The sequence below is a fragment of the Mauremys reevesii genome, linkage group 9 (genome assembly GCF_016161935.1).
Source record: "Mauremys reevesii isolate NIE-2019 linkage group 9, ASM1616193v1, whole genome shotgun sequence".
Classification (NCBI taxonomy): Eukaryota; Metazoa; Chordata; order Testudines; family Geoemydidae; genus Mauremys; species Mauremys reevesii.
This window is the reverse complement of record NC_052631.1, coordinates 42,093,040-42,107,976: the sequence shown is the minus strand read 5'-3', so window position 1 is coordinate 42,107,976 and position 14,937 is coordinate 42,093,040. Positions and strand designations below refer to the sequence as shown.

Below are 14,937 nucleotides of genomic sequence, written 5' to 3'. Positions count from 1 at the left end.
AAATTCACCAGTTTTGTTTCATGGTGTTACATGAGAACATTTTCTTTGTTTTTTATCTATATTGGTTTGCATCCCCCATACTAAGTTTCATTTTGAATTGCATGGGAATCCAAGATGTCCAGTAGGAACATAACTGAAACCAGTGGAAGATCTACATGCGATTGTGATGGTGACCTCCTCTCTCACCCCTCAACCCCAAATGCAAGCATTTAGGTTCAGTAGAATTTCAGCTTTCATTTTAAAAAGAGAACAATTCTAGTCTACAACAGGTTGAAATTTTTTGTTGAAACCAAAATTTTTCATGGACATATATTAGTTTCATCAGGAAGGTTTCTCAGGTCCAGGATGGATATTCTGGTCAGAGAGATCCATCCCAGAATAGCCAATAACCCACTAGCTAGGGCATTCACCTAGGTGGTGGGAGATCTAAGTTCAAGTCATCACTCTGTGTGCTTCAGAGGAGAGACTCGAATCTGAGTCTCCAATATCTCTGGCGGGTGCCCTGTCCATCAGGCTATTGAGTCAGCCTCTTATTCTGGCCCACTGAACATTTCATTATTTATACAAAGTGGAACAGCTCCAACAGGAGGGAGAGAAAGATTCTCACTATTGGTTCAAAGGGGTGCCTCATTGTCTGTCAGTTTTGAAAGGCTTCATTTTCATTCTGGTATGAAATGAAAACAAACCTCAAAATCCCAAAATAGAATTCTTGTCCAGCCACCCCTATTCTGGCCTTTCTGACTGGGAAGAAAATTCAAATGTGACTCTCTGCACTGCCATCTTACTGAGCCTGCTGACAGAATAAGAAACAAACTGCAACCATTCATCTCAGTGTGCATTAACCCTTCTACCAGGTATCAACAGCAGCAACAGGGGCCAGGTTAATAATATAAAGTAACTCTTTCTGGAAAATAACTAAAACAATGGCTCAAGCCCCAACTTAGAGTTATAGTTGGAGTTCAGCTCTGGGAAAAATAAACCGTCCTCTCCTGAAGATATTTTACTGAAGGGAAACAGAACACAGACAAAAAACATGTATGTGTGTGAAAAGCAAGAAACCCAAATCAACATACTCAGCCTTTATTCAATCCCACTAGTCTCAATAAAGGTCCTATAGTCCAACATCCTGAACACCACAACTCCACCCACCTGAAACCCCACTCACATTGAGGCCAATGGGAGCCGGGCTGGGGGGATGCCTGGCTGCCTGTGGGCAAGAGCAGTGCGCGGAGACTCATGGCACCCACACCTAGGAGCTGGACCTGCTGGCCGCTTCCGGGGCACAGTGCAGTGCCAGTACAGGCAGGGAGACTGCCTTAGCCCCGCTGCACCACTGACCAGGGGCTGCCTGAGGTAAGTCCATTCCCCAACCCCAGCCGCAACCCCCAGCCCTGAGCCCCCCCAACCCAGATCCCCCTCCTGCACCCCAAACCCCTCATACCCAGCCCCACCCCAGAGCCTGCACCCCCAGCCCAGACCCCGCACCCCCGCCTCAACCCACAGCCCCCTCCCACACTCCAAATCCTCAGCCCCCTCCCCAAGTCTGGACTCCCTCCTGTACCCCAAACCCCTCATCCCCAGCCCCACACCAGAGCCTGAACCCCCAGCTGGAGCCCTCACCCCTCTCACACCCTTAACCCCTCATTTCTGGCCCCACCCTGGAGCCTGCCCCCCTCCCATTCCCACCCCTCCACCCCCTGCCCCAGCCTAGTAAAAGTGAGTGAGAGTGGGGGAGAGTGAGCCACCAAGGGAGAGGGAGTGGAGTGAGAGGGGGCAGAGCCTCGGGGAACGGGCAGGGCTAGGTATTCAGTTTTCTGTGATTAGAAAGTTGGCAACCCTAGATGGCACCAAGTGCCATGACAGTGCCATTAGAGATGCAAGATGAGTGAGATAATATCTTTTAATGGACCAACTTCTCTTGGTGAAAGAGACAAGCTTTCGAGTTTCACAGAGCTCTTCTTTAGGCTTGAGCTCTGTATAAGCTCTAAAACGTCTCTCTCGCTCTCTCACCAAAAGAAGTTGGGTCCAATAAAAGATATTACATCACCCACTTTGTCTCTCTAATATCCTGGGGCCAACATAGCTACAACAGTGCATATGATAGTGCCATGATTATTTGTTCTGGGTGGGTTTACTTATGGGAGAGGAGTTAAATGGAAAAGGAAAGGGAAGAATTGGGGAAGAAAAGGCAATATAGACTCGAAACATAAATCAGTATAAAGTGATCACTAAGGTTTAAAAATTTGCCACTCATTTTCTCTTATGACATGATTTTCACAGTCCCCTTACAGCTATCCTGGACTGACTTTTGAATCTATGTAAACCATGACCAGAGGTTATGGGACCACTCCAGATCAAGTCCCATCCATGGGGTTCACCAGTACCCAAGTGGCCACTGGTAACACTAGGGCTATGGCTATACTAGAGAGCATACCACAGCACAACTGCACTGATGCAGCTGCACCAATGCAAGCTTTCTCGTGTAGCCTCTCTAAGTCGACAGGAGAGAGATCTCCCATTTAAGACCTCACAAGCGACGGTAGTTGTGTTGGCAGGAGGAGCTCTCCTTCTGACATAAGCACCAGTGTGGGCAGCGCTAAATTGGCATAAATTATGTTGTTCAGGTTGGTGGCTAATTCACACCCCTGGGCGACATAATTTATGTCAACTTAAGCTGTAGTGTAGCCATAGTCTAGAGCTGGTGCAATCTCCTTCTCAGCCAGCTTCTGCAGTAAATCCCACTCCTACAATATGCTAAGCACCCAGTGTGACCTCTTGCCACCAGGTGGAGCAGCTCAACAACAAGAAAGGCAGCACAGTCAACAGATTAAGGGACTCGTTTTCATTCTGGCTCTTAAGTACCCTTAGCCATGGACCTCACACTTTCTAGCAGTAACAATTTGCCTGAAACTGTCCCAAACTTCTGCTCATTAGTTCTAGATCCTGATTCACTGGCAAAATCAAAGGCAAAGAGAGAGATTAGAGAAACTCCAAGTATGTGGGTGAGAAGGAAGGGGAGGAGAAGGGGTAAGACCCATGCTCAAAGATGCCAGAGGGGACATGCCCCTTGAAAAGACAGAGGGGGAAGCAAGCCAACCGCCAGCCCCTGAACACACCCAAGGGAGTCTCCTGCTGGTTGGGGTTTACCACAAGACAATGCAATAAGGGGAAACACAGCTGCACGTGGGGTTGAGGGTTGTAACAGTTATATTCTGCTGTGTTGGTATACAGAAATAGTATAATGCTGAGGCCTTGATAAGTGCTAGTCACAAAGACAAAGTAAATTTCATTGGAATATGCGTGTATTCTCTGGCTGCTCGGGGCCTGGATTATTTGAAGAACAGCCCCTTCAGAGACATTTGTAATGTTGGCAGCTATGGAAAAGTGCTTGTTTACCTGGGCCATTGAGGTGGGGTTAGCAGGCACTGAAGGTACTGAGGCAGCTTTGGAGTTTGCTGAGAGGCTAGAATAATGCCCCTTTATGGGCCAAATCATTACTGAAAGGGGGAATTTTTTAAAATCTTTTTTAAAATTAAGTTCTCTCAAAAAAGGTCTTTGGCAACAGTTGACTTTTTTTAATTACAATCTTGGTTGTCGAAAGCATAATTTCCCTGCTCACACGATGATGTTCAGACCAATAAGCTCTGCACATTAAACCATGTAGCAAGCCAGACATCTGAGTCCCATGTCCCAAATCCTAGCACCACTACTGGTGAAGACACCAAGTTTCACCTCCGTTTTATGTTGAAGCTGCATATTTTGCCAAATTCTGGTGCAAAACCATCCAAACCTAGTTTTGCTCAAAGCTAGGCTCAGGCTCATGAACCTTTTGACATACAATGTCTTCACTGGGAATTAAACCAGCTGTGTTTCATGTGCCTTTTGGCTTTGTCACCAAAACCATCCAGAGCTCTAGATATATATGTGATTTTTAGGCAGTCCAAGAGAATTTAAAAGCTATCAGCTGAGGAGTAAAAAGTAGGGAGGAAGGGGTTGGGGTTGGTTTTCATTTTAATTGTTTGCTTGGGATGTTTTGTTAAAACCTATTTACCTAAGACATTTTAGAGAAAAGTTCTTTTTGGTATCAGCATGCTAGCCTCTGCCATCAAGGGTTGGGAAAGCTCCCTGTGTACATTTCTGGATTGTCTAAGAAGTCCTCCAGCAACAACAGCAAAAGGAAATAGAAACAACAAAATTCAAATGTGTAAGGGGAAACAATGATGCAAAACTGCCAATCCTGCCCTCCCTTTAATTTTCCCCTAGGAGAGAATCTTTTAAACTAGCAAAAAAGAAGGGCCTATTCCTCCCCTTTTCTTTTCCCATGAAGGTCACCTTTAAGTTCTATCTGTCTATATTTGTATACCAAGCTCTGCACTGTGCTATGTAAATGCATTCATTTTGTGTGGTGGTGGCCACTGAGGTTTAGTCTCTTCAGTTCCGCTTTTGATTTCTGACATTTCCATTGCCCTACACATACACACACACACATAAAAGGTAAGTGGGTAGAAAATAAGCTTTTCGTCTGTGGAACAAAATACTCTTAGTTCATGAACAAACTTCCTATAACTCATGAGTGTTCTTTATAAACGGCTTTAATAATACTTAGTCATTCAGAAATGCCAAAATTTCCCACTTAGAAATAAATGCATGTAACAGATGTTGAAGATTTCCGTGAATATCCCATTTGTTTATAATGTCATTTTTATAAGATGATAAGAATGGCTCTACTGGGTCAGACCAAAGATCCATCTAGCCCAGTATCCTGTCTTCCAACAGTGTCCACTGCCAGATGCCCCAGAAGGAATTAACAGAATCATCAAGTGATCCATCTCCTGCCACTCATTCCCAGCTTCTGGCAAACAGAGGCTAGGGACACCATTCCTGCCCATCCTGGCTAATAGGTATTGATGGACCTAGCCTCCATGAATTTATCTAGTTCTTTTTTGAACTCTGTTATGGTCTTGGCCTTCACAACATCCTCTGGCAAGGAGTTCCACAGGTTGACTGTGTGTTGTGTGAAGAAATACTTCCTTTTATTTGTTTTAAACCTGATGCCTATTAATTTCATTTGGTCACCCCTAGTTCTTGTGTTATGAGAATTAGTAAACAACACTTCCTTATCTACTTCCTCTACACCAGTCATGATTTTATAGACCTTAATCATATCTTCCCTTAGCTGTGTCTTTTCCAAGCTGAAAAGTCCCAGTCTTATTAATCTCGCCTCATACAGAAGCTGGTCCAGACCCCTAATCATTTTGTTGCCATTTTCTGAACCTTTCCCAATTCCAATACATCTTTTTTGAGATGGGGCAACTACATCTGCACACAGTATTAAGATGTAGGTGTACCATGGATTTATACATAGGCAAAATGATATTGTCTGTCCTATTATCTATCCCTTTCTTAATTATTCCCAGCATTCTGTTCGCTTTTTTGACTGTCATGGCACATTGAGTGGATGTTTTCAGAGAACTATCCACAATGACTCCAAGATCTCTTTCCTGAGTGGTAACAGCTAATAATAGACCCAATCATTTTATACGTATAGTTGGGATTATGTTTTCCAATGTGCATTACTTTGCATTTATCAACATTAAATTTCATCTGCCATTTTGTCGCCCAGTCACCCAGTTTTGAGAGATCCTTTTGTAGCTCTTCGCAGTCTTCCTGGGTCTTAACTATCTTTAGTAATTTTTTATCATCTGCAAATTTTGCTACCTCACTGTTTAGCTCTCTTTCCAGATCATCTTCATAGTCTGCTTTGGGTATCTCTGCTCATTAACTTCAAGCACATTATGATATCCCACTCTATATAGACAGATGTCAAACATAAGGTTGAAATCCAGGCCATATTAAAGAAAATGAGTGTTTTGCTATTGATCTCAGGATTTCCCCCAGTAACAGTGGAATCTCATTTACTGTAAGAGACTCACAGAGACACTGACCCAGCAAGCATAAAGGAGTTAACTTTTTCAGTTTATACGTGAGTGTTCGTACGTGCTCATGTGTGTAGGTGAAAGGCTATTACTAAAAGCAGTGTTAAAACGGAAATACATAATCAGAAGCTGAAAAGCAGAACACAATTGCCTCTGGTTTGTAGACTGGAAGTTATTCTGTATGCAGTTAACACCCGCTGCTTAAACCAGAGAGAAATCTACCAGTTCAAAGGGGACAAGTTAATGACCTCTTTCAGAGGTAACAAGAGGTAAGGTAATAGAATGCAGTATATTATACTCTAAGCTTGTAGTAAAAACTGTTTTTATGTCTAATAACCTTCTTTTGCTACTACATCTGCAAATTAAATAGACTAACTATTTTTGCTTTCATCATAGTGTGAAGGGATATCTTTTCAGGAATGAATGGAGTTGTTCTTTTGCCATTTATTTTAACATATTTTCTGTCTGTGAAACATATACCAGATATTGGTGTGAAATCCCTTCGTAAAATAGCTGGATTTTCTCTAGGTAGGTCTAGGGTAGAGACAAGAATCTTATTTAGCATAGACATAGACCTCCACTCCAGGATTTCCCAGACGCTGTAGCTAATGAAAAATATTCATTAGCTGTAGAGTCAGCTGGGTAAAGGGCTCCATCAATGTTCATTACTTCAGAATAATTCATTAGCTAATGCTTTTCATCTCTGAGAATCCCAGTGTAAAGTTTCTTGCAAGTACTAAATAGATTCAAGTGCCTGCCTCGAAGAAACTAAGTAATAATGACTATTGACATTTTTCAGTTGGCAGCAGTATTGAATATTGCATAGGACTAGCTTGTGATACCCTTATTCATATAAACTAGTAATTTACTTCTCAAGTAGTCAATGGCACAGTAAAGTACTTCTCAGTGTGGGCGAGGGTATCACAAGCTATCCCACAATGATCTCAGAATTAAATTAAATCCTCCTGCTACCACAAAAGCCAATATGCAATCAATAAAACACATAATGGCAGAACATCACATTGTCACAAAATATTTCAAGGATGTGAAAATGAGCCAAACCAACGGTTGAAGAATGTCATAAAAATTCTATCATCCATTTTACCCAGCTCCATTTTCTATAGAGTCTATGGACCAGATTTTCAAAAGAGCTCATAACCTAATATTCCCTTATATGCAAACTTCTTTTGAAAAGCTAGCCCAGCATATCTTCTGCAAAACAATGGATAGTGTCTTTAAGCAGCTTGGGCAGGGCCACCAAAAGGATTCAGGCGGCCTGGGGCAAAGCAATTTTGGGGACCTCTTCCATAAAAAAAAATTGCAATACTATAGAACACTATATTCTCGTGGGGGGCTCCTGTGGGGCCTGGGGCAAATTGCCCCACTTGCCCCGCCCCCCGGGCAGTCCTGAGCTTGGGTGAAATGCTCCTCTGTGAAGAGAGACAGTATAAGGTCTATGCATGTTTCAGTGGGAATTAAGTAGGGCATGCTGGGTGGCTGAATGCCTCTGAATTTCACTCAATAATATTATTATAGGAATGATGCATTGCATACACACAACCCTGCTAGTAACACATTTACTAATTACCTAAGATATGTTTTAGGTGCTGCTGTTCAGTTCCAAATTAATCTTGATTACTGATTTACACAGTAGTTTATGTCACCTCATAATGTTTTCTTGAAGGGGTAAATTGCAAGCATCCTCTTCACTTTCCAATCCAGCTGCAATTGCTAGAGGCTCATAAAACAAATTGTGTGTAACAAAGTAAATGTCCTCTGTGCTGTTCTTAATCTCTATCCAACCATGTTGTGGTGCTCTGTCATGTAAGATGCTGGGAAGTAACTTGGTCTGAAATACAAGAACAGCTTAATTTATAATACATCGGTGACACTGAAATGAAAGTGTGTTGAACTCAGTAAGTCATACTGGTAGTGCATTGGTTGGAGGTAGCAGTAATCTCTGGGTAGCATTTGATGATACTGAAGTTGCATACCTTTGTCAAGCAGTGGCACAGAGCTAATAAATGGGTTTGTTAGAGGAAATTATTGTTTTGAATGACTGGAGAAAGGACAGGGAGTTATTACACGTTTGCATTTACAATTATTATTATTCTGCAGGAGACTGGAATTGCAGAGGCAAACAAGAGCTCTTTTTTCAGAAGAGTCTGGGAGTGTTGAATGAAACTGGAATCTCAGTTCACCAGGATCAGGCTCTAAAACCTATAATCTTACCCCTTCAATGTGAACATGAATATGTTTCCTTATTTTTCAGTAAAACGAGATATGGCAAATAGCTCTGTCGAAACTTATGTGCAGCTGTTCCAGATAACCGTCTACATTCCCACATTTGTCCTGGGATTGCTGTTCAATATGATGGCTTTGTGGTTTGTCTTTTGTAAGATCAGGAAGCTGGCAGAATCAACAATCTACCTGGTGTCACTTATTACTCTGGATACCTTGCTGCTGTTTACCCTCCCTTTTAAAATAATTTCCTTTGGCTCCCAGGGCGAGTGGAACTTGGGATCTGCATTCTGTTCATTCCTGGAAAGCCTTTACTTTGTGAACATGTATGGGAGTATTCTCATCTCCATGTGTATATGTGTGGACAGATATATCGCCATCCAACATCCATTCTTAGCCGTTTCCCTGAGATCCACCAAGAAAGCTGCTATGGTCTGTTCCATTGTCTGCTTGGGTGTCTGGGCTGGAACTTCCTTTACTTACCAATTCCATGATAGCACACACACTACGTGCTTCCATGGCTTCTCTAATAAAATATGGGAAAACCCAGGTGTGCTTGTCACCTTGGAGACTGTGTTTTTTGGCAGCGTGACAGCAATGATCTTCTGCACAGCTCAGATAATCATATGCTTGAAACGGAGCAGAAAGCCAGATGATCCCCTTACTGACACAAGTAAATCAGTGAAGATAGTCGTGGGAAACCTCACCACGTTTGTCGTCTGTTTCACCCCTTTCCATGTGGCATTCCTCTTGTATTATTTGGTTAAAACAGACATCATCATGAGCAATCATCAGCCAATAATACGCTCTTTTGTTCAGATCAGCCTCTGCTGGGCTAACCTCAACTGCTGTCTGGATGCAATTTGCTATTATTTTGTGCTTAAGGAGTTTTTGAAATCCCCACCTCAGGAGAGCGAGGAGATAACCAACAGTAGTTAATCAAAGTGCTGCAAGTCTCACTCATTCTTGGAGCAGAAGGGGAAAGCTCTTGAAAACTGACCACTTCTAGCTAATTTTGAAGATTGTTTTCATCTGATGCTCATTGAACTCTCTCTTAAGCCACTGTCCAAAGGACCAGCAAAAATCAATTGCCAAATAAAAGTAGTTCTAACTAACAGTCAAAAATAACTGTATTTGAAAACCAAATGGTTACCAGAAACTGTTGCCTACTGAAGAGCTACTTCAATAGGAACTATGGGGGCTCAGTTAATGTAGGTGTCTTAAATTGTAGACACTCAAGGTGGAATTTTTTAATTTGAAAATATAAATACAGTGAAACCTGAACTAAGAACCACCTCCTTAATTGTTCTTTTTGCATCATGTTTTGACTTAAGGTTTGTAAAAAATAAGAATTGAAACTATTTCCTATAAATGGTGACACAAATCCCAACCATGAGTGGTGTCTCTTGTTTTCTTGAAAAGTGTTTGTGTGGGTTTAGTGTCAGCAAAGGTTCCACGCTGACAGCCCTGGAGCCAGAGATCCTCTGCCTACCCACGTGGCAGGCACAGAGTCAGGCCCTGTCTCTGCCAGCTTTACTCACGTTGACTTAGTTTGCAAATAATCATATTGAGTTAAGTGGAACTCCTCAATGAGTAAAGTACTTCTCAGCTTGAATGAGGGTTGCATAATCTGACCCTATATTTGCATCCAGAGCTCCATATTAGCTTTGTGGGTTGAGATTGTTCTGAACCAGCATGTCTTGGGCTTCCCTTCACTGTGGAGCAGGATTGTGGGCACCATTTCCCCACCAAAGAGCTACACTGCTAGGGTTTGCTAATAGAAACCTGCATACCCCTGGGCTGAATCAAGCCCATGCTTTTTGGGGATGTGCACATGTGCCCATTTGGAAATGAGACCACCAATTCCATTTCACATGGGCTGATGTTTGGTAACAATTTTCACCATTTCCTAAAGATCTGCCTTTCAAATCCAGCCTGTGTTTTGTAACAGCTTTCTATCTCTACAGACCTTGCCTATATTGAATTGGAGACCTAGAATATATGCTGTAAGGCTGCTAAAAGAGAATTTCAAAGCCACCCAGGGGATTTAGACACATGATCACCATTTAAATGAATGGGAGCTGTATATCTAAAGCCCCTAGACATCTTAGAAAATCCCAGACCCAATCTATACCTCTCTCAGGGCCCTCACTCATCAATTCCCCATTAACATCTCCTTTTCATATACATCTGCACTGTTGTTTAACAGTTGGCTATAACCTAGTTTTATTAATAAAATCAGAAACAAAAACATGGAAATGACATTTGAAAGACAAGTCAAAGGAGTGCAGGCACCAGTGTCTGAAAGGAACTTCCATACCATTCAGAGATGCATGGCCAAAATACACCTGGATTCAATGGTGTCAACTAGCAACATACACAACCCAGTGGGGAAAATAAATTTTAGGCTCCTTAGGGAGGTTTAGTATTACCAAAGCCTAAACAAACAAGTCAATACAAAAATTTTCCATACACTAAATCTACCTTATGTATTGATTATCTGTCACACAAGTTAGCAAACTCATTTCATTGCCCTTTACCAAATTATAATCATCTTGAGACAATCCAACTCAGCTGTTCAGGGTGAGACATTCTGATTTCAGTAAATTCAGAGTAATTGGGCCAGACTCTCCTTTTGCTTTCTCTAGTGAGCATAATGGAGTTCTTGATTTACAAAGACATAAGTGAAAACAGAATCAGGCCTGCTCAGGATTTACAACAATGTTTCTGAGATCACCATCTAGTGCGACAGGTGCAAGATGGACTTTACTTTTAAATAGGGCCAGTTTTTTACATCCTCACTTCCCATTCAAATCAATAGGACTATACATGGAGAAAAGTGTAACTCAATCCTAGTATGGGTGTCAGAACCTGCTCCATAGTTTTTTTCATCCTGCAGGATCCCAAAGCATTCAAGAAATTAAGGGACATTTCCTGATCCTTCTTCTATAAGCAAGGGAGACTTCATAGACAGTGGAACCATGGAAACTTATCAGCATGATCTTAGCTTTAGATTTACCATCAGAATAATTATCATCATTGGGCTTCTTTTCCACCCAGCTGTTCTGCCTGGAGCAAGCTACAGGGAGCTGTACTTGAAATTTATGGCTAATATGCCTCAGCAAGTAGCTAATCGAATACTGAGGAAGGGAACACCCTTTGAGGCTAAAGGGTGGGGACCGGATAGTTGATGTACATGCTGAGGACATAGCTATTGCACATATTGGGCTCCTCACAGAAGGAAACAGCATTTCATGGTAATTCTAACATAGAGGATGTCATAGCATTTCTGCATTAAATTCTCCTGCTAGCACAAAAGCCAATTTGCAATCAATAAAATACATAATAGCAGATCATCAAAATTGTCACAAAATATTTCAAGGATGTGAAAATGAGCCAAACCAACGGTTGACGAATGTCATAAATATTCTATCATCTATTTTACCTAGCTCCATTTTCCATAGAGTCTATGGAGCAGATTTCCAAAAGAGCTCACAACCTAATATTCCCTTATATGCAAACTTCTTTTGAAAAGCTAGCCCAGCATATCTTCTGCAAAACAATGGATAGTGTCTTTAAGCAGCTTGGGTGAAATGCCCCTCTGTGCAGGGAGACAGTATAAGGTCTATGCATGTTTCAGTGGGAATTAAGTAGGGCACGCTGGGGGGCTGAATACCTCTGATTTTCATTCAATATTATTATAGGAATGATGCATTGCATACACACAACCCTGCTAGTAAACACATTTACTAATTACCTAAGATATGTTTTAGGTGCTGCTGTTCAGTTCTAAGTTAATCTTGATTACTGATTTACACAGTAGTTTAGATCACCTTATAATGTCTTCTTGAAGGGGTAAATTGCAAGCATCCTCTCCACTTTCCAATCCAGCTGCAATTGCTAGAGGCTAATAAAATAAATTGCGTGTAACAAAGTAAATGTCCTCTGTGCTGATCTTAATCTCTATCCAACCATGTTGTGGTGCTGTGTCATGTGAGATGCTGGGGAAGTAACTTAGTCTGAAATACAGGAACAGTTTAATTTACAATACATTGGTGACACTGAAATGAAAATGTGTTGAACTCAAAGTCCTACTGGAAGTGCATCGCAGGGAGGTAGCAGCAATCTCTGGGTAGCATTTGACGATATTGAAGTCGCATATATTTGTCAAGCAGTGGCACAGAGCTAATAAAAATGGTTTGTTAGAGGAAATGGTTGTTTTGAATGACCGGAGAAAGGACAGGAACTTATTGCACATTTGCTTTTACAACAGCTTCTGCAGGAGACCGGAATTGCAGAGACAAACAAGAGCTCTTTTTTCAGAAGAGTCTGGAAGCGTTGAATCAAACTGGAGTCTCAATTCACCAAGGAACAGTGGAATATTTCACCACCGCAGCTCCGTGTTTAGAGTCCTATGTGGTTCCTAACACCCTGTTTGTTGAGAAAGGATCTGCTACACAGTCACTGTCTCCACCTGGGAGCTTGGACTGCGTATACGGAGAGTAATAAATAGCCTATGGTAAGTCTAACATGTGGCTGAAAACACATGTTCTTATTTCTTATTTTGCTTCTGAGTTGTTAACATCAACCTAAACTATCCCACTTGAAATCTGACCATTTCTCTCAGGATTAGTGCAAGGATTAGTCACAGTTGCAATCCCTGAATCTGGGGAATGCAGGGAGAGTTCTCCAATCACCCCCAACAGTCTTGCATCACTCCAAAGGGTTGGTGGGGTCAAGGACTTGACCCCATCTACACCAAATTACAAAGTTAACTAAGCACACAGGGACAACAGGAGGCACCATCTTTAAGGGTGGAGGAGCTTGCACACCACTGAACTCCAGGAGTCTGTGCTTCCCCAAGACACAATCTGTCCTCAAGCTTTGCCTGTGGTAGTATAGATCCACGCCATTCAGGATTGGGCCTACACGGTATGATCTAGCACTGAGTAAGATGCTCAGCGGTCCCCATATTTAAAACAAAATGATGTTCATTAAGGGTCTGATTCAAAGCTCACTGAAGTCAATTGGAATCTTTCCACTTATCTCAAGGGGCTTTGGATCAGGCTCTAAAACCTATAATCTGACTTCTTCAATGTGAACATGAGTATGTTTCCTTATTTTTCAGTAAAACAAGATATGGCAAATAGCTCTGTCGAAACTTATGTGCAGCTGTTCCAGATAATCGTCTACATTCCCACATTTGTCCTGGGATTGCTGTTCAATATGATGGCTTTGTGGTTTGTCTTTTGTAAGATCAGGAAGCTGACAGAATCAACAATCTACCTGGTGTCACTTATTACTCTGGATACCTTGCTGCTGTTTACCCTCCCTTTTAAAATAATTTCCTTTGGCTCCCAGGGCGAGTGGAACTTGGGATCTGCATTCTGTTCATTCCTGGAAAGCCTTTACTTTGTGAACATGTATGGGAGTATTCTCATCTCCATGTGTATATGTGTGGACAGATATATTACCATCCGACATCCATTCTTAGCCGTTTCCCTGAGATCCACCAAGAAAGCTGCTATGGTCTGTTCCATTGTCTGCTTGGGTGTCTGGGCTGGAACTTCCTTTACTTACCAATTCCATGATAGCGCACACACTACGTGCTTCCATGGCTTCTCTGATAAAATATGGGAAAACCCAGGTGTGCTTGTCACCTTGGAGACTGTGTTTCTTGGCAGCGTGACAGCAATGATCTTCTGCACAGCTCAGATCATCATATGCTTGAAACGGAGCAGAAAGCCAGATGATCCCCTTACTGACACAAGTAAATCAGTGAAGATAGTCATAGCAAACCTCGTCACATTTGTTGTCTGTTTCACCCCTTTCCATGTGGCATTCCTCTTGTATTATTTGGTTAAAACAGATGTCATCATGAGCAATCATCAGCCAATAATACGCTCTTTTGTTCAGATCAGCCTCTGCTGGGCTAACCTCAACTGCTGCCTGGATGCAATTTGCTATTATTTTGTCCTTAAGGAGTTTTTGAAATCCCCACCTCAGGAGACTCAGAAAACAACCAACAGTAGTTAATCAAAGTGCTGTAAGTCTCACCTATTCTTGGAGCAGAAGGGGAAAGCTTTTGAAAACTGACCACTTCTAGCTAATTTTAAAGATTGTTTTCATCTAATGCTCACTGAACTCTCTCTTAAGCCACCATCCAAAGGACCAGCAAAATTCAATTGCCAAATGAAAGTAGTTCTAACAGTCAAACATAACTACTTGAACACCAAATGGTTACCGGAAAGTGTTGCCTACTGAAGAGCTACTTCAATAGGAACTGTGCAGGCTCAGTTAATGTAGGTGCCTAATTGTAGACATTCAAGGTGGAATTTATTTGAAAATATATATACAGTGAAACCTGAACTAAGAACCACCTCCTTAATTGTTCTTTTTGCATCTTGTTTTGTCTTAAGGTTTGTAAAAAATAAGAATTGAACTATTTCCTATAAATGGTGACACAAATCCCAATCATGAGTGGTGTCTCTTGTTTTCTTGAAAAGTGTTTGTGTGGGTCTGACAGCCCTGGAGCCAGAGATACTCTGCCTAGCCACACGGCAGGCACAGAGTGAGGCCCTGTCTCTGCCAGCTTTACTCATGTTGACTTAGTTTGCAAGTAATCACAGTGACTTAAGTGGAACTCCTCAATGAGTAAAGTACTTCTCAGCATGAATGAGGGTTGCATAATCTGACCCTATATTTGCATCCAGAGCTCCATATTAGCATTGTGGGTTGAGGTTGTTTTGAACCAGTATGT

The 14,937-nt window shown here is 41.9% G+C and overlaps 1 protein-coding gene across 2 annotated transcripts; it reads left to right on the top strand.

Moving 5' to 3' along the window:
* The first annotated feature begins 6,107 nt into the window (after nt 1-6,107).
* On the top strand, nt 6,108-14,654 carry LOC120371778 (G-protein coupled receptor 55-like). Of its 2 annotated transcripts, XM_039488007.1 has the most exons (3): nt 6,108-6,205; nt 12,451-12,696; nt 13,306-14,654. In XM_039488007.1, the coding sequence occupies exon 3, from the start codon at nt 13,317-13,319 to the stop codon at nt 14,211-14,213; it is 897 nt and encodes a 298-aa protein (XP_039343941.1). In that variant the 5' UTR covers nt 6,108-6,205; nt 12,451-12,696; nt 13,306-13,316; the 3' UTR covers nt 14,214-14,654. The 2 variants fall into 2 exon arrangements, with proteins under 2 accessions (XP_039343941.1, XP_039343942.1); XM_039488008.1 differs by lacking the exon at nt 6,108-6,205 and having other exon boundaries at nt 12,189-12,696; nt 13,539-14,654.
* The last annotated feature ends 283 nt before the right edge of the window (nt 14,655-14,937 follow it).

Bases quoted from the DNA above. Each gene is read 5' to 3' on its own strand.
- LOC120371778 (XM_039488007.1), top strand. From the start codon at position 13,317: ATGGCAAATAGCTCTGTCGAAACTTATGTGCAGCTGTTCCAGATAATC.